The sequence below is a fragment of the Mizuhopecten yessoensis genome, unplaced genomic scaffold (genome assembly GCF_002113885.1).
Source record: "Mizuhopecten yessoensis strain PY_sf001 unplaced genomic scaffold, ASM211388v2 scaffold7479, whole genome shotgun sequence".
NCBI lineage: Eukaryota > Metazoa > Mollusca > Bivalvia > Pectinida > Pectinidae > Mizuhopecten > Mizuhopecten yessoensis.
The window spans coordinates 289,766-309,536 of NW_018407068.1; the positions used below are offsets into that span (position 1 = coordinate 289,766).

The 19,771-nt window shown below is 35.7% G+C and overlaps 1 protein-coding gene across 4 annotated transcripts in view; it reads right to left on the bottom strand.

The window, feature by feature from the left end:
* Positions 1-19,738, bottom strand: part of LOC110453679 (crossover junction endonuclease EME1-like) — a 22,338-nt gene extending 2,600 nt beyond the window's left edge. The window contains exons 1-9 of one of the 4 annotated variants that reach the window (XM_021502740.1): positions 19,678-19,738; positions 14,235-14,958; positions 12,937-13,083; positions 9,821-9,991; positions 9,257-9,349; positions 8,795-8,913; positions 8,165-8,297; positions 7,022-7,137; positions 5,567-5,750 (exon numbers count right to left, since the gene is read on the bottom strand). In XM_021502740.1, coding sequence (XP_021358415.1) covers positions 5,567-5,750; positions 7,022-7,137; positions 8,165-8,297; positions 8,795-8,913; positions 9,257-9,349; positions 9,821-9,991; positions 12,937-13,083; positions 14,235-14,837 — 1,566 coding nt within the window. In that variant the 5' untranslated portion in view covers positions 14,838-14,958; positions 19,678-19,738. Of the gene's footprint in view, positions 1-5,566; positions 5,751-7,021; positions 7,138-8,164; positions 8,298-8,794; positions 8,914-9,256; positions 9,350-9,820; positions 9,992-12,936; positions 13,084-14,234; positions 14,959-17,581; positions 17,812-19,651 lie in introns of those variants that run through there. The other 3 variants (XM_021502742.1, XM_021502739.1, XM_021502741.1) reach the window with 3 other exon arrangements.
* Between the last annotated feature and the right edge of the window lie 33 nt (positions 19,739-19,771).

Sequence of the window (19,771 nt, forward strand, 5' to 3'; positions counted from 1 at the left end):
CTTGACCCCTGACCCGATGACCTTGACCTTTTGTCAGTTGAATCCTGGTTTAATTCTGATCAACTTTGCTTCATAATGTCATAACAAAATATTCATCAGGGAAAAGGTACAAAATTTTAACCTTGACCTTAAAGCAAGTGACCTTGACCTTTGGTCAATTGACTCCTTGTTTAATTCTGAACAACATTGCTTCAAAGTGTCATAGCGAAATATTCACCAGTGAAAAGTTACAAAATTTAACATTGACCTTTTACCCAATGACCTTGACCTTTGGTCAGTTGACTCATTGTTTAATTCTGATAAACTTTGCTTCATCATGTCATAACAAAATGTTCATCAGTGAAAAGATGCAAAATTTGACCTTGACCTTTGACCTCAACTTTTTACCTCAGTGTGTTTCTTTGTTTAATTCCGAACAACTTTGCTTCATAATGTCATAGCGAAATGTTCACCTGTGAAAAGCTACAAAATTTGAGCTTGACCCCTGACCCGATGACCTTGACCTTTTGTCAGTTGAATCCTGGTTTAATTCTGATCAACTTTGCTTCATAATGTCATAACAAAATATTCATCAGTGAAAAAATGTAAAATTTGACCTTGACCTTTGAACCTAATGACCTTGACCTTTGACCTTGCCTTTTTACCTCAATGTGTATTTTTATGAACTGAACATCTTGACCAAGTTTCATGTACATCGGTCAATAAATATTAAAGATATCAGCCAGGAACAAAATTTGTGGACGGACAGACAGACAGAAAGACAGACAGACATAGTGATTACTATAGGGCACCCGTATGCAACATTGAGACCTCTTGGCCAAAAAACCCATTTCATATTAAATTTGGTGAGGTAGGTCAAGATCATTTCTTTGATGAAAATTTGTATTACTCTATCCCAGCATGCTGTTTGGCCAACTATCACCACCCTGGCACTCTTCTTTATCTTCGTTATAGTTGTTTAACATTTTTACACATTTGACACCTGTGGCCTTAAAAGTAAGTCAAGGTCATTTATTTGAGGAAACTTTATACTACTCTATCCAAGCATGCTACTGGTCAAATATCTTAACAAAGGACCTCCTTCTTATACCTAATGAGTTGTTTGGAGCTTATGGTGTATAGTCTGTCAACTTTTTCTTTGAACGAATTCTTCTTAAGACCTGGAGAACCTATAGGGCCATGGTATTTGGCTAGTATGCAGTTTCCTTAAATATGTAAACACCTTTAAACAACTTCTTCTGAATAACCATGAGGCCCAGATTAATCATATTTGGCCAGTAGGTACCTGGGACAAGAGTGCTATAGAAAATTTCAAAAAATTGACCTTGACCTACTTTCAAGGTCACATGGGTCAAATATGTAAAAACCTTTCAACCACTTCTTTTGAATAACCGGGAGGCCCAGAGTAATAATACTTGGCCTGTAGGTACCTGGGACAGTGATCAAAAGTTTCCTCAAATAAACTAGAACTGTAAGCCAAAGGCTAACTAATACCCTTTGAAATTGGCCCAGTAGATTAAGATAAGTAGTTGGGACAAGCATTTTTTAATAAAGGGCCATAACTACATAAAAAGGGTTGGAATAAAATTCCTGGATGCACAACTTTAGTTGGTAGTTATCATATCTGAAAGTTCCATTGAAATTGGGAGCACAGTGTTGGAGAAGTTGTCTGGAGAAGTATTTTTCAACAAAGGGTCATTACTCCATAAACAAGAGGCCCATGGGCCTTAACGGTCACCGGAGTCCTACAGTATTTATTTTTGTTGTTGAAATATGTACCAATTTGAGTAAATAATAGTAAAGTACAACATTAACTAAGTTTGTCAGGACCATGAGTCGAACATTCCTACAAAGTTTCAGTTTAATCGGCCCATCAGAACTTTACTTTAAGTTTGAAATAGTTTTTCAAAATGGCAGCAGTGGCAGCCATATTGGATTTCTGATTGACAAAAAATAATAACACTGTCAGGACCATGGGTCAATCATTCCTACCAAGGTTCAGTTCAATCGGCCCAGTAGAACTCGACTTTAATTTTGAAAAAGTTTTTCAAAATGGCGGCCATGGCAGCCATATTGGATTTCTCATCAACCCGAAAAATAACAACACTTGGTCAGGGCGATGTCAGTAACCTTCCGATGAAATATTAATGAAATCACTTTGCCAGTATTTCAGCTTAAGTTGAAAATGTAAAATGTTAACGGCCGCTGGACGAAGATGGATAGCAATAGGTCACTTGAGGTGACCTAAAAAGGGTCAGATTGAAAAAGGAAAAAAATGGATGCACAACATCAGGTGGTGGTTATTATCTCTGAAAACTCTAATTGAAATTAGTCCGATGCACAACATCAGGTGGTGGTTATTATCTCTGAAAACTCTAATTGAAATTGGTCCAGTAGTTTTGAAGAAATTGTGCGGGCAAGTATTTTTCAACAAAGGGCAATAACTCCATAAAAAGCGTCAGAATGAAAAGAATAATACATCGATGCACAATTTCAGGTGATAGTTATCATATCTAAAAAGTTTTGTTGAAATGGGCTCCATAGTTTTGGAGGAGTTGTCGGAACAAGGATTTTTCAACAAAGGGCCATAAAAAAAGGGTCAAAAGGAAAAAATAATACCTGGATGCACAACTTCAGGTGGTACTTATCATATTCAGGAAAGTTTCATTGAAATTGGTCCATTACTGTAGAAGGAGTTGTCTGGACAAACTTTTTCTATGGACTGACAGNCCCCTAACTTCGTTGCAGGAGGGCTAATGACCTTAACCTACTTTCAAGGTCACAGGGTTAAAAGTGTTAAAAACTTTTCGACATTTTCTTCTGAATAACCAGGAGGCCCAGAATATTGATACTTGGCTAGTACATACCTGGGACAAAATTATATAAGGTTTCCTCAAATAAATGACCTTGACCTACTTCAAGGTCACAGGGGTCAAATATGTAAAAACTTTTAAACCACTTCTTCTGAATAACCAGGAGGCCCAGAAAAATACTTCTTGGCCAGTAGGTACCTGGCATAAGTGCTATAATGTTTCCTTTAATAAATGATATTGACCTACTTTAAAGGTCACAGGAGTAAAAAGTGTTAAAAACTTTTCAACAATTTCTTCTGAATAACCAGGAGGCCAAGACTACTAATAATTGGCCAGGAGGTACCAGGGACAAAGTGATATAAAGTTTCATGAAATAAATGACCTTGACTTACTTTTGAGGTCACAGGGTTAAGTGTCAAAAAGCTTTAAAAATCTTATTCTGATTAACCAGGAGACTTAAAGTAATGATACTTGGCCAGTAGGTACCTGGGACAGAGTGCTATAAACCTCAAATCAATTACCTTGACCTACTTTCACGGTCACTGGGATCAATATATTTGATATTTATATATATATTGGAATGGAGAAGTATAAAGTTTCATTTCGTCTGGAACATTTTTAAGCCGAGGATACTCCATATTGGGAAATATTTGCTAAAGTACTTTTATTGAGAATATTTTCCCATGATTTCTCAAATATCCAGGTGAGCGATACATGCCCTCTGGGCCTCTTGTTAAATATTTTATGCCTGTGACCTTGAAAGTAAGTCAAGGTAATTTATTTGAGGACAGTTTAAAGCATCACATAACAGAATGCTACTGGCCAAATATCATCACCATCACCATGCCTCTTTGTTATTCAGAAGTTGTTCAAAAGACATTTGCCCCCTGTGACCTTGAATGTATGTTAAGGTCATCCATTTGAGGAAAATACATAGCACTACATCCTAGGTACCTACTTGCCAAATACTATCACTTTGGGCATTTTGTTTTTCAGAAGTTTTTAATGTATTTGAACATTGTGACCTTGAAAGTAGGTCAATGTTATCATTTGAGGAAACCTTATATCACTCCATCCCAGGTATCTACTGGCCAAAAACAATGACTATAGTTCCTCCAATTTTATGTAGTTGTTCAATGAAAAAGTTTACAGAAGACGGAAAACACACCATATTATAAGCTCACAAAGTATTAACAAGAGGCCCAATGGGCCTGCATCGCTCATCTGGTATAAATCTCACACTTGTTACCATAAAAGTGATCTAAACTAAAGCTACAGGCAAAATATCAATATTGATGATTAAAAGTCATTCAAAAGAACCTGTTAAAGATTTAGAAACATTTCACCCCTGTGACCTTGAAAGTTGAACAAGGTCATTATGTTTGAACAAATTTTGTAGCCATTCATCTCAGGATGCAACTTGCAAAATATCTCCACCCTATCCTTTTGTTTATCGAAATAAGGTCATTGAAATGGTTATACATATTTGACCAAATGTGACATTGAAAGTTGGTCAAGGTCATTCAAATGGAAAAGCTTGATAGCCCTTCACCCAAGCATATTACTGGCTAAATATCAACATTCTGGGCCTCGTGGTTATTCAGAAGAAGTTGTTTAAAGATTTTACACAAATTTGACCACTGTGCCTTGAATTTAAGTCAAGATCATTCACTTAAAATTGGTAGCCCTTGATCCCAGCACGCTACTGACCAGATATCAACATTCTAGGTCTTATGGTTATTCAGAAGAAGTGGTTTAAAGATTTTAATATATTTGACCCCTGTAACCTTGAATATTATTCAAGATCATTTTTTGAACAAACTTTGTAGCCCTTCATCCAAGCATGCTACTGGACACATATCAACATCCTGGGCCTTTAGGTCATTAAGAAGAAGTCGTTTAAAGATTTTGAACATATTTGACCACCATGACCTTGAATATGGGTAAAGGTAATTTATTTGAACAAATTTGGTAGTCCTTCATCCCAGCTTGCTACTGACCAAATATCACTATACTGGTCGTTTTGGTTATTCAGAAGAAATTATTTACATATAAAGGTTTTTAAGACAATTAATTGACCCCTGTGACCTTAAATATAAGTGAAGGTCATTCATTTGCACAAACTTATTAGTCCTTCATCCCAGTTTGCTACTGGCCAAAAATCATCACCCTAGGCCTTGTGTTTATTAAGAATAAGTTGTTAAAAGTAAAATATTGACGCCGGACGGACGATGGACGCCACACCATGGCATAAGCTCACTTGGCCCTTCGGGCCAGGTGAGCTAATAATTAAATAACCATGGTGACCTTGTTTTGACCTCAAGAAGGTTGATGTTTTTAGAATTTTACATGCAGTTTCATGACAATAAGTCTGAAGAGAGGTGACTTTGTTGGGAACACATCCAGGTAGAACCCCGCATACATTTAATAACTTGTTGTGAGGGTATAATTAAAGTTACATGAAGCACACATTTCTTAGTGGAATTATTTAAGAATGCAATGTTCAGCTCAAGGTTTATTTACATCCTGCATTTGGTGTGGAAGTACTTACAAATGATATATAAGGAGATTATGAACTAAATGCAAACATTAATTAGGCAACCTAAAAATTACATGTTTTACCTTTGGGATTTTTTCTGCAGATGTACTGAAATATAATTATATCAGCATCTTAAAAATCAACATCATTAAAAAGAATTTTAAGGAAAGACTTACAACAGATAACATGTTTGGTTTATGCAGATTTAGTGTACCTTATACAGAAGCCAAGGGGAGGGATACTCGGCTAGCACTGCATCTGCAATGTCTGGGCTGATGTTTTTAAACTGGAGGAGCTGCTGTTTCCAGACTTTGAGAAGGCCATGACCAGACTTATCTACTCTGACACCAGTTGTCCCATCCTCATGAAAGGAGAATACATTCTCTAGTCTGTCTTTCCTACAACAACAACACAACAGTTTATTGAAAGACAGAAGTATTTATTTTATATAAACATTTATTTGAAATACGATTCGGTCGTACTGGAAGATATATTATACAAGAGGCACAATAGGCTTGTATCACTCACATTCAATACTGTTGGCAAATGCATCTCCTATCTGTGACCTTCAAAATTGGTAAATTTCAAATTAACCAACAATATTGATAGCCTTTAAGCCCTGCTTGTCAATTGTGATGGCCCTATGATGTTTTGCTTTTCAGAAAATATTAATTAAAGGTTCTAGCAAATTGACTCCTTTGACCTTGAAGGTAGGCCAAAAGGTCATTCATTTGAACAAAATCAGTAGCCCTTCATCTCATCACACACACAGGCCAAATACCAGATTTATAACCTTTTTTGGTTATTCATGAGAAATTGCTTGAACTTTTGACCCCTGTGATCTTAACAGACGGTCAGGGTCATATATTAAAACCATAAGCTGGAAATGTCTTACATACATCTAGTACATAATTGTTGTCTGTTAATTGGAAAAATTTGGAAGCAGTGTAATGTCATTGATGATCCATGTTTTCATGCAGTGTTTTCTGACAACAATTTACTTATTGTTCTCACAACTGATCAGTAGTAGGGTGACCATCCCATTTCAACCAGGCTTGTTGGAATTCAGTGAAAATTCAGATAAGATGAAGACATCTTGCAAGTTCATTGGCAAAATCATAATGCAAGAAAACTGAGTGATATGCATCATAAGCCTAGAACAGTTATTGTAATAGAGATAGATGGAAAATATTGACTTTAAAGATTTAAAGTGAGTGAGAAAGATACAGCTTCAACAGCAGCAGTGAGTGTGCAGAATATGGCAATGTACAAACCAATATCAGGTATTATAGTCATGAAACCACAACCTTCATGTGAAAAACACAACTTTACCCTAAATACACAGGAATAAACACCTGGGCCCGTATTCATGAAACCATTCTCATGCTCAAGCATAGATTCTGTGCTCAAACTAATTTTCTTGTAAGTCGCTTAAATCATGCCAAACAATCAAAAAGTCAAATGTAAACATTGAAAACAGTATTTAGCTTTAAGTCTCTTAATTTCCCCCCAAAATCATTGACAAAATAAGATATCTTTAAAAATTTATAACGGGAACAAGAAATAAGGCTTTAGCACAAAATCCATGCTTGAGCTTGAGAAAGGACCCTGGTGTTTACAAATATCAAAATGTAGGAGAGATAGGATATGTTTTATTGAAATAGCTTACTTTGCAGGTTTTTCAGCAACAGCCTTGGTGAATGTTTTAACCATTTGTGCAAACTCTTCATTAGACTCCATCATGTGTACCATGGTTCCTGTCTGGAGCTGTGTTTCAATGACTGCCTGCAGGATAAATAATAAACATACACATTTGTAAGTATTATTGACAATAACTTTACCTTCAATATAAGTAAAATATTGCAAATGATGCCATTTTACACTGTGAACAAGGCAAAGCAGTAAAGGGTACCTCTGGTTATATTCCGTCATTGCGTATTGCAGAGTTATCTTCTCTTGTGAGCAGGTATTGATTGTTACTTCATTGGTTTGTGTGAGAAAATTACGTCGTTTTCTCAAAAATTGATGACGTTACTCTCACAAACCAATGACGTAACAACCAATCCCTGCTCACAAGAGAAGATAACTCTGCAGTACGCAAAGACGGAATATGATGACTTGAAATTAATAGAAAAATCCAGATCAAATTACTGATATCATTTCACAATTTAGTCATTCCTGCTCAAATGTTTAGTGCAAAGAGATACTAAATTTTACATACCAAAAGTTTTCCTTTATACACAAACAGGGTACATATTAAATGCGTCACAAGGTTTGAAGACCAACTAGTTCCTTTAAATTTGTCAAGATATGAATGCATGTATTAAATGTGTTGCAATGTTTCAAGAGCAACTGGTCCCTTTGTCAAGCTCTTATTTGTCATAACTTGACAAAGGGACCAAGTGGTCTTGAAACGTTGTGACACGATTAATACATACATTGGTTGTCTATGCAGTAAAACTTTGATATTACATATTTTCAAACTGATGAATCTTACTTTTTACGCTTACACCATTGACCGATCATATCGTCTTCCCTCCTTTTTCTATTGGCCTGATCAAATTCTGTTCAGCATCAAAAATGGCCTCAGTTTTCATAACATATTAACTGCTGACTGAATTGTACTGCAATCTGATAAGGTATTTATGAAAATTATTGCTTTTATACAGAAACCAGGAAGTTTAACAGGTAGTTGGACAATATAACCTGACTTAAACATTTTTTGAAGTTCATGACAGCCAAAAGCCTGATAAAAATATATAGGTGTTTAATTTTACATTGGCAAATGACTTATATATAGATATATTCCTACCTCCTCCACTTCCATTCTAGACACTACTGAAGTTGTCTCCCCTGTTTTTGTTTTCTTTGGTCGTGAAGGTTCTCTCTGGTCCATAGAGCGCACTACCTCTTTGTGTTTACGCTGTATGGCTGTTTTCTGGTCCCTGTTTAGCACGAAAAGTTACAAAATGTAACTTGATCAATCCACCTAATGACCATTTGTTCCCTTCATCTAACTAACTTGTTTCTGAAAGTATGTACAATTTTCAGCACTGTTCACCAATGCAACAGCATGCATTCATATTAAACTTTTAAATATTTATCTAATGCATATTGTATTGCAAGTGTTTTTTTTACCATTGATATGGTTTTTTTATAATACAGTACAAACAAATTCTGCGGTCTATTGCATTATGGATACCAGGTATATGAGAGGGGGGCATGAAACAAGTATTTTTGTTTTATTTGATGAAAGGATAACTGCTTTAGTATTCAGTTAATAAATCAAACAGAAATTAAAGTATAAAAGAGGAAGAAGCAGAGGAATACACATGTCGCTTCTGAGGATATTATTGTTATATAAAAATAACTAAGAAAATTAATTGTAAACAGATGTTCAACAAATGGTTCAATTCATCTTTTCAAATTATCTCCTTAATACCTGAAATATTTCTCCATCCCTAAAACAACAGCAGTTAAATGCTTTCCTTGATAATGCTGCTGTATGGTCTTTATATATTGCTTCAGAGTTGTCTGTCCCTGATCCTCGCCCATCTGTAACTGATAAAATAAAAGCTTGCTGGTTTACTGGTACATCAATCATTCATTTATTTTTCTCTTTATATGATTTTTCAGTGAAAGGAACAATCCTACAAAGTATGACTTTCTCTGGTCATTTTTTTTTTAAATAATTGTATCGAATGATTATCTTTATGGATAGATATCATCAACTTAAATATAACAATCAAGTAAGGCTTCTTCGACATAAATCCCAAAGAGACAGCAGGACCAAAATGTGTCTCATATTGGTTCAGTGTAAATCATGTAGAGCTGCAGTATTTCAAATCACCTTTTTAAACACACAGCAAAGAAAAGGGATTTAACAATATGTAAACTAAGGTACCTGTTTGAAACTCTTGACAAAATGAACGAAGTCTGAAGTAGGTATGAGGGTAAGAACATTATCTTCCACCGTCTGTCTTGTCCATGTATCTACCTGTTAGACATTAAATGAGTCACATTTAGGTATCTCATACAAAATTATCTTGATCCTTCTCATGTTGAGCTCTAACTTGTGAACTAAAAATATTCATTGCATGACTTTCAAAATAAAGTGTGATATCTGGTATGTTGCTTACAGAACAGTGTTCTTCTGTAACTTGTTCACTGATTAATCGGATTATTTTCAACAAAAAAACAAAAAAATCTGAAGTGAACAAATATAGTTATAAGTAAAGTCACTAATCCTAATTTGTTTCTCCTTCTTTACACAGCTTAAGATAATAAAGATACTGGTACGTGAAAAGTGAATGTAAAAACCTTAATATGTACAATATAAATTTGCATACATTCTGTAGGTACATATTTGTATATAAATACAAAAGGTGTATCTAGAATTGAAATGAATGATCATTCGTCGATTTTAGTTTTAAAATCTGGACTTTAGAATAAGAAGTATTTATCTTACCTTTCCTTCTGTAACATCACACTCTGTGACCGTTCTCTGCCAGGTAATGGTGAAGGGGATGGTCTGGGGCTCAGCCACACACTGTACCCCTAGGGACTCACAACTCTTAAAGATGCTTGCTCCAAGGCCAAGGTCATTCACAAGGTGAGTGTCCAGTATAATCTTCATAAACTGGGAGTACATAAAACCTAAATCAATACTTTTCCCATGCAATCTTTGTAATCGACTACCAATATCATTTACCTGTTACACTAAATGAAAACTTCTCCCTCCTGACAAACCAAATTTACATCCTAATATAACATACTAGCTACCAAGTCCAAGATTATTCAATAGTAAAAAATACCAATGCAATTTATTATTCAATAAAACTAACTATGAGAGACAAATTTATTATTCATTCAAATCAGCCATTAAATCTCAATACAATACCTTATTCACTAACTATGAATATGAAAGCAATGAATTAATCGTTATAGGCTCAAACTACCTTCTGTATGAATGACCAATACAATGTAGCATTCCATCAATGTAAGTATGGAATACTAATATAATTTTATATACAATGTACTATTTCCTCCCAGTGACAAGGGAATATCAATACTATGCAATACTTACAGAATGTAACTGCAGAATATCAATGCAATGTCCCAGTATTATTAATTAAAATCTTAAACTAACTACCTGATGAAATATATCAATACAATTAAAATATTTTATCAATCTATGAAACTAACAATTTACCAACACAATATAATTCACCAAAATATACACTAAAACCAATTACAAAGGTTGTCTAAACCAACATCTTTTTACATAAAATAATTACTTATCAAAGAGAAAGATTATCAACACAAAATAACAAAGACCAAGACTGTTCACTTAAAATGTTATTAAATAACTAATTAAAAACCAAGACTAAACTGATACTAAACAAGAGGCCTAATGGGCCTGAATCGCTCACCTGGTATTAATCTTATACTTGTAATCGTAAAAGTGGACTAAAATACAGCTACAGGCAAAATACCAGTGTTTGATTCAAAAGAATTTATAAAAAGATTTAAACATGTGACCTTGAAAGTCAAACAAAGAAAATAAGTCGAACAGACTTTATAGCCTTTCATACCAGCATTCTTCTTGCCAAATCAGATTATTCAGAAGTTGTTTAAAGATTTCAACATATTTGACCCCTGTGACCTTGCAAATGGGTGAAGGTTATTCATTTGAACAAACTTGGTAACCCTTCATCACAGCATGTTACTGGCCAAATATCCTCATTACCCTGGTCCTTTTGGTTATAGAAGAAGTCATTTACAGTTTTCAACATGTTTAAACCCCTGTGACCTTGCAAATGGGTGAAGGTAATTCATTTGAACAAACTTGGTAGTCCTTCATCCCAGCATGTTACTAACCAAATATCATCACCCTAGGCCTCTTCGTTATTCAGAAGAAGTTGTTAAAAGTTAAACATACTTGACCACTGTGACCTTGAATATAAGTCAAGGTCATTCATTTGAACAGGAAGTTGTCCTGATATTCCGAAGAAATTGTTCAAGTTAAACATACTTGACCCCTGTGACATTGAATATAGGTCAAGGTCATTCATTTGAACAAACTTGGTAGCCCTTTATCCCAGCATGTTACTGGCCAAATATCATCACCCTAGGCCTCTTGGTTATTCAGAAGAAGTTGTTTATATGTTTAAAACATATTTGATCCTTGTGACCTTGAATATAAGTCTAGGTCATTCATTTGAACAAACTTGGTAGCCCTGCATCCTAGCATGCTACTGGTCAAATATCACCATCCTAGGCCTTTTGGTTACTGAGAAGAAGTTGTTTTAAAGTAAAAAGTTGACGCCGGACAGATGAACAGATTGATGACGGACGACAGACAACGCACCATGGCATAAGCTCACTCGCCCTACGAGTATAGGTGAGCTAAAAAAAGATTGAATCAGAGATATCCAATGAGATAAAAACAAGAGGCCCAGAGGGCCTGTACCGCTCACCTGAATATGTTTAAAATAATTNGGGGGGGGGGGGGGGGTGTCATAACTACCAATTATACAAAATTGAGTCCTCTTGACCCAAGGTTGCACCAGACTAAATAAGGATAAAATCCCTTAATCCTGATGGTCGAAGAAGGATTCTAAAGGTTTCACCTCTATTTCTCCTATTGGGCCCCGCCCTTCTGTCCCCTGGGAGACCACACCCACTGCTTATACACATTTGAGTCCCCTTGAAAATTGGTTCCCCTTCACCCAAGGGTGCTTCATACCAAATTTGGACAAAATCCTGTCTTTCCTACAGAAGTAGAAGGATTTTGAAGAATTTGCTATGTTTCCCCTATTGGGCCCCTCCCTTCTGCCCGCAGGGGGGCCACACTCGCTGTTTATACAAATTTGAGTCCCTTATGGTAGAAGAAGGTTTATAAAGGTTTTTACCTCTATTTCCCCTATTGGGCCCCACCCCTCAGGACCCAGGAGGCCAGACCGAACGTTTATACAAAATTGGTTCCCCTTTACCCAAGGATGCTGCACACCAAATATGGACCAATTCCTTTCATTCCTACAGAAGAAGGATTTTAAAGAATAATTAGCTATGTTTCCCCTATTGGGCCCTGCCTCTCAGGCCCCTGGGGTGCCATACCCACCGTTTATACAAAATTGGTTCCCCTTCACCCAAGGATGCTTCAGACCAAATGTGGACCAAATCCTTTCATTCCTACAGAAGAAGAAGGATTTTAAAGAATTTGCTAAGGTTTCCTTATTGGGCCCCGCCCCTCAGCGCCCAGGGGGGCCAGACCCACCGTTTATACAAAATTTGTTCCCCTTCCCCCAAGGATGCTTCTGACCAAATTTGGTCAAAATCTGCTCAGTCGTTAATGACTAGTAGCGTTTTAAAGAAAAAGTTGGCGGACGGACGGACGACGGACGCTGCGGTATGGCATAAGGTGAGCTAAAAATTGTACTAAGAAAACTGAATGTCAGAAGAATTGTTAATTAAGGAATTTTAGTGAAGTTGCTTTTGTCCATCCAATATTACACTGGATAAGATCATTATTCAGGAGCACGAATTAACAAGGGAGTGAAGTGGTCAAGGACAAACACTTACACTAAGACAATCTTTCAGCAGACCATACTGTTTCTTTCTGCTTCTCTCTGCATTTCTTATAAGTGCTGCTCTTTCTTTCTCTGCCTGTTTTTCGTCTTTTGATTTCTGTCTTTCAAACTTCTGTTTTTCCTTTTCATCTCGTTTCATCTGTAATGACAGTAATTTGTTACAATGTCAACAGATAATGAGTTGTGTTGGCCTCATTCAGATACAACTGTTATTAATACACATCATTATGTCTATTTAAAAATAACCCTTGTATTTATTCATATCCAGCAGCAGATCAATATTTTTTTGAAAAGTGGGGATGGGGACAGACTCTCAGAGACAGATTTTTTTCCTTTTCCCCCTCCAACAAAATGTCATGAAAAACAAAATCCCCAATTATACATATATACGGGATACCTAGTAGTCCCTAAAATCTGGATTTTTATATTTGAAATACATATATCATAATTTTTCAAGTAAATTAAAATAATATTTTAAACAGAATAATTAGTATTGTTTGATTGTTTTTAAAAGCATCAGGAAATACATGTTACTTCATTATCAACTAGCAGGATCCTATAATAAACATTTTGACAATTAAATTTACAGGATATTTTCCAACTTGGACTCAAATTTCACGTTACAGGCACATGCAACAAGTCAATGCACATAAAAGAACTATGGGGCTACTGGGGATGTCATGATACACCTGGAGTGTTTCACAATGTATTGCAATACAGAAGGAATGCATTTTGATACTTATCAGAATATAAATATTCTACTTATGTGTAAGAGTTATCTCCCTTCAAAATAACATTGTACACATTCCTGTATACCTTTTCAAATATGTCATCAATGAATATAGTTCACATTACAATTTATAAAAGATTTGTTAATGTTTCTTTGAGGGAAACTTTTTAAAAAGACTTTCATTAGCACGTGTTCAATTGTGACGTCATTAAAATGCTTCAATAGTAATTGTGACGTCATCAAAAGTGAATGACGATATGCATACCCCATATGTGTTTTTGTTTACAAACATGGCAGACTATTGTCGGTGGAGCTGTGACTGAAATAATAGGATGGGAGAAAAATAATCATCCCCTACCTTGAGGATGTAACAGAGAAATCTCCAACCCACGGGGTGATGTTTGTTGGTTGTCTATCCCTCAGCAGAGCCTCGGGTTAGGCAACCAACAAACATCACCCTTCGGTGTTGGAGATTTCTCTGTCACACCTGCAAGGTAGGGGAAGATTATATTATTCACTCTTATAGTATATCTTGCATTTGAACAAATGCACACCAATACCTGTGCTTGTCTTTTCCTTTCTATGATTTCATCTGCAGTTCTTTTCCTTGAGTTTTGCATACTGGGAATGGTAGACAGCAAAGTTTTACTTTCTGAAAGTTGACTATATCCTGAAATTTGAATTCCAGGTTCAGCTCCTTGGACATGATGACTAACATTTTTATTAGTTAACACAGATGGACCTGTAGTGGTACAGGGTGCCTTACTGATCAGACTGGACAGAGGTTGGTGTTCCAAATCATTGTCACTACATGGGCTGTAGCACCTCAATACACAGCTGTCATTTGAATCGTCGCTAATAGCAACATGTACAGGGCTCCTGGTAAGATCATGGCTGGCTTTATAATCTACAATCTCAACATCCGAGGCATCAGAGAATTCTTGGTATTTGTTACTTTTATTTGAATTCTGACAATTAAGAACCCGTTCTTTTAATGGAATGTATGCAGTTTTACAATTAACTTCATCTGCATCAGAGTCAGAACTATCAGATAAACAGTGGATCTGACGAGTAGGTTGAGACACAACTTGTGGCCCATCAAGATCAGGTAAATCACAGTCCATATCACTAATGACATCAGTGTCACTCAAGTCACATTCCATTTCTTGTATTTAATGCATATGGATAAGAAAAACTCCTGTTCTTTGCATATATACAATGTAATGATGTATATAAAACTCCTGTTTTTATTAATTAATTGTCCATGTGTCATCAATGTTGTTTCTGTAAATAGAAGAAATATTGATTGATTACTTGTAATTAATTCTACAATATCTGGGTAACAATCTGTACCTGTAAACATATTATCAGGACAGTATAATTATAGTGTAAACTGGGCGATCCCATTCTTCCTAATATAGAAGTACATTCTTTCTCAATCATTAATACATATAGTAGCCATGCACTTGTAAATATAAATATAAAGGGGGGATCTCAACAGTGTCATGACTTGGGGACTAAGAATGAGGTATAGCCCACAATCAATCCTGGTACACTGTAACACATTTGATTTTGACTCATCATTCACAAACCTAACGCATGTGTCAAAAAGTGTTCAATTAAAGGCGCTGCTTCTAAAAGTGACCAAATAGTAAAATATGTCCGTCATTATGCAACTGACGGTCGCAAATATGTATTTATTTTTCAAAAAGTACTTGCATTTAAAGAATTAAAACAAGTAGAACAAGTCTTCTAATGACACAATGTTCTTGTTTGTTGTATCGGAATACCCTGTGAGTGTGTATATATGTTCTTTATTCCATTAGTGTCAGTCCAAAGCTTACTCAACCAATCAGTATGGTAACTGATGTACGACACAAAAACTCACAGGAAACACTTTTGACTATGTATGTAAACAAAACATGTACATCTTTTGGAGAGAGAAAAAATCTGGAACGAATATTTTTCAAATGATGCCAATTAATAAATAATGTCTAAAAGTGTAAACTAAAAGTGAAAAGTTAAAACACGCAAAAAAATTGTATTCAAATCAACTTATATTTATTGAACATAAAGTTAACATCTCCAAAAGATATTTCTATCTATCTCATTGATTATCCGTAAATATGAACAAATCACATTGGTTGGCAAACTTAGCATGTTGGATTTGCATAAAGAATTTGGTTGAAACATCTTAACAATATCTACAGCAACAAGTACTAATTGTAATGGGGGACCATTACAGATGTCCCCCAAATTGGGGCAGTTTGGGGGACATCTGTAATCTGTAATCCGCAAAGATGCATCAGAAAAGGATCGCAATCAGAATCCTCTGTGTAGTTGCTATGGCAACGGAACGTATGCAATTGAATTTGTAGTACCCCTATATAGCAATTTTCATCGAAATCAAACAATATCTAAATTGCGACCAATTAGAATCCTTCTTGTGGTTGCTATCGTAACTAAACTTATGTGGTTGAATTTGCAGTACCCTTATATCCCTTTATGACGATTTTCTTCAAAATCGAACAATATCTTAATTTCCACCAATCAGAAGCCTTCTTGTGGTTGCTATATGGTTGCTATGGTAATGGAACTTATGCTGTTGAATTTTCAGTCCCCTTATACCCCTCTATAACGATTTTCATCAAAATCAAATAATATCTAAATTTCGACCAATCATAAGCCTCAGTGTGGTTGCTATGGTAACGAAACTTGTTGTTTTATTCGCAGTCCCCTAATTACCATTTTTCATAAAAATTAAAAATAAATATAAATTTCGACCAATCAGAAGTGCCTCCATTTGGTTGCTATGGCAACGAAACCTATGCGGTTGAATTTGCAGTCCCCTTATACCCCAAGGTACCAATTTTCATCAAATTCGAACAATATCTGAATTAGCAGTCCCCTAATATCGCTATAAATAATATACCAATTTTCATCAAAATCGAACAATAAATAAATTTCGACCAATCAGAAGCCTCCGTGTGGTAGCTATGGCAACGAAACAAATGCGGTTGAATTTGCAGTCCCCTAATATCCCTATATACCTATTTTCATCAAAATTGAACCAAGTTTGAAGAAAATCGGTTAACATTTGTTATAGTTATTGCACAGAAACAAAACCCAGCAGATAATTAAGGTTTTCGTTACTCAAGGGGCCATAGCTCCCCAAATACGGTCCCCTAAAAGTGGTCATCGAAATTGGTCAAGCCCTTAAGGCATTTAACCCTGTGACTAAGTTTGAAGAAAATCGGTTGACATTTGTTGTATTTATTGCATGGAAACAAATCGCGGCAGATAATGACGTTTCATTATTCAAGGGACCAGAACTCTGCCAAATGGGGTCTGCTGAAAGTGGTCATCGAACTTGGCCGAGCCCTTAAGGCATTTAACCCTGTGACCAAGTTTGAAGAAAATCGGTTAACATTTGTTGTAGTTATTTCAAGGAAACGAAGCGTGACAGACAGACCCATATTAATATCCCCCGTTTCGGTGAAAGCGGGGGATAACAAGAAGTAGAGGACCATGAAACATGAAACCTGTGGCAGATGAGGGGTACTTTAAATTAAGCAATGTCAGTACTGCACAGTTAACGAAACTTATATCTTGTTTAGACTGCAAGAAATCTACTGGGGTGGATGGAATTTCTAATGCCAAAAATAGGATTTGAGGCCCTAAGCCCCCACCCCTTATCTATGTTATTTAATCATTGTATATCACAACATCAGTTCCCAGATACCTTAAAACAGGCACAAGTAATACATATTTTTAAGAAGAATGACCCCATGAATAAAGAAAATTACAGGCCTGTTAGCATTTTACCAACTCTTTCAAAAGTATTTGAAAGAATTGTACATACACAACTAAGTGATTTTTTTAATTTAGTATATTTTTTAATCCTTACTTAGCAGCTTTCAGAAGGGGCTTTGGGTGCCAGTCTACTCTGCTGCATCTACTTGAGGATTGGCATTGGGCCTAGGATGATCATCAGTATATTGGTGCAGTTGTGATGGATCTGTCCAAGGCCTGACTGTATTCCACACAATCTGCTACTGGAGAAGCTGCGAGCCTATAGCCTGGATGAGACAGCAGTCAGTTTCATCGGCAGCTACCTCAGAGGCAGACATCAGCAGATTAGACTTGGCCCTGTTGTCAGCGACTGGAAGCTGCTGAGCAAGGGAGTCCCCCAGGGGTCTATTGTCGGCCCACTGATTTTTTTACATTTTTCTTAATGAAATTTTTACGTTTCTAAAAGACTGCGTTTTGTACAATTATGCTGATGACAATACCCTTTCATATATTAGCAACTGTTTTTTAAACCTTAAACTTACTCTAGAAAAGAAGAAAGTAAATTTTTGATAAACTGGTTTTCAGCAAATGGTATGAAAGCAAATCCTAGTAAATTTCAGGGAAAAAACCTGTGGCAACATTAAATCCTTTTCAATACGAGACCAGGTCATTGATTGTAGAAATAGTGTTACTCTGCTAGGTGTGGAGATTGACTCTGTATTGAAATTTGATGACCGTGTATCTAAGATCTGTAGAAAGGCCTCCAAACAATTAGCTATTTTGAAAAGAATTGGAAATAGTCTTACCAAAAAGGGAAAGATCACCATTTTTAAATTGTTTATTTCATCTAATTTGAATTACTGCCCCCTAGCCTGGCATTTTTGTAGCCTCAGCAACACCCGAAAGATGGAAAAGATATATACAAGAAAGAGCTCTGTGTTTTATTGAAAATAATTTTACCTCACCCGTGATAGATATTTTACGCAGAAATTTAACCTCACATTTTTACATGTTGTTAGAATAAAGACTATGCTACAGAAGTCGTTAAAATTTTAAAATGGTTTAGCTCCAGAAGTTTTAAATTATTTGATTGTAAAATTAATGTTGAATATAATTCAATTCAGGTACCAAGCGTTAACACAACAAGGTATGGAAAAAAGTCTTATCATTTTGAGGCTTCCCAATTCAAGTGTGGAACAATTTGGCGAATTAACTGAGGTAAGTATAAAACTTCCAGAGCTTTCGCAGACTCCTGCACACTTTGGACGTCCTGCGCCATATGTAACTAGCCTTTTTGTTTGTGCCAACCTTTTTATTATTTTTATACTTAATTTTTACCATGTCTTGTGATACCAAGCTTCTATGCTTTTACTTCCTTTCATTTTTTGCTTAGTGCTCTTATTTACGGATTGTATGACTTACTCAATGCTTGTCAAATCATCATTCTAATTTATACTATATTAGCGTATATTCGGTCAATGTTTAACTCGTGCCATATTGGCATTTATGTATATAGTGAACCTTTTTTTTATGGTTTCTTAGTTTGTGAGCATGTGGCATGAATATTTTGTGCGGCATCAATTTTAATTTAGCTTTTTATATATAGTTTGTCCTGTACGTGTCAAGTTGTTTTAATTACTGCATGCTGTGATTTAATTTGGAGAAGATTTATATAGGCCTAGCCTATTAACTTATCCATTTATATATGTTAATATATATATATATATATATATATAATAAAATTTGTTAAAACAAAACAAAAACAAATCAGCTGTAGGGAATTTCCCTTTAGTTCTGCGGTAGAGCATCGGGCTGGAGATCCAAGGGTCGCGGGTTCGAACCCCAGCGACGGCACTATCTTTATCACTAATTTTCGTCCTATTACATATGCCTGTTGTTTTCTGCATGTTGTCTTATATATCCTGTTTTTATACCTTTGTTTGTCGTAATAATAGCGCTACAGAGTTAATGTTTCCATTACAACATATACGACTCTAAATAAAAATTCGTGTATCTTGTAGAGAGTGAGCGGCAATCAAAATTCCCGCCAATAACATTTTTTGCGAAAAGTGTGAAACATTGATACTTGGCATGCGTGCAGAACACCTCTGGTCTGTAAATAATCAAATATTACAAATCGAAGAAATTTTAAAAGTTCCAAATGAAAGGCACTATATGTATTTACCATCATGTACTGTGCATAAGACCTACCATCTCTGTAAACAAACCAGTTTTTTAGATGCCCAACAACACCTCCGGAAGTAAAGACGCAGGGACCACAGGAATAAACATAATTTTTATATTG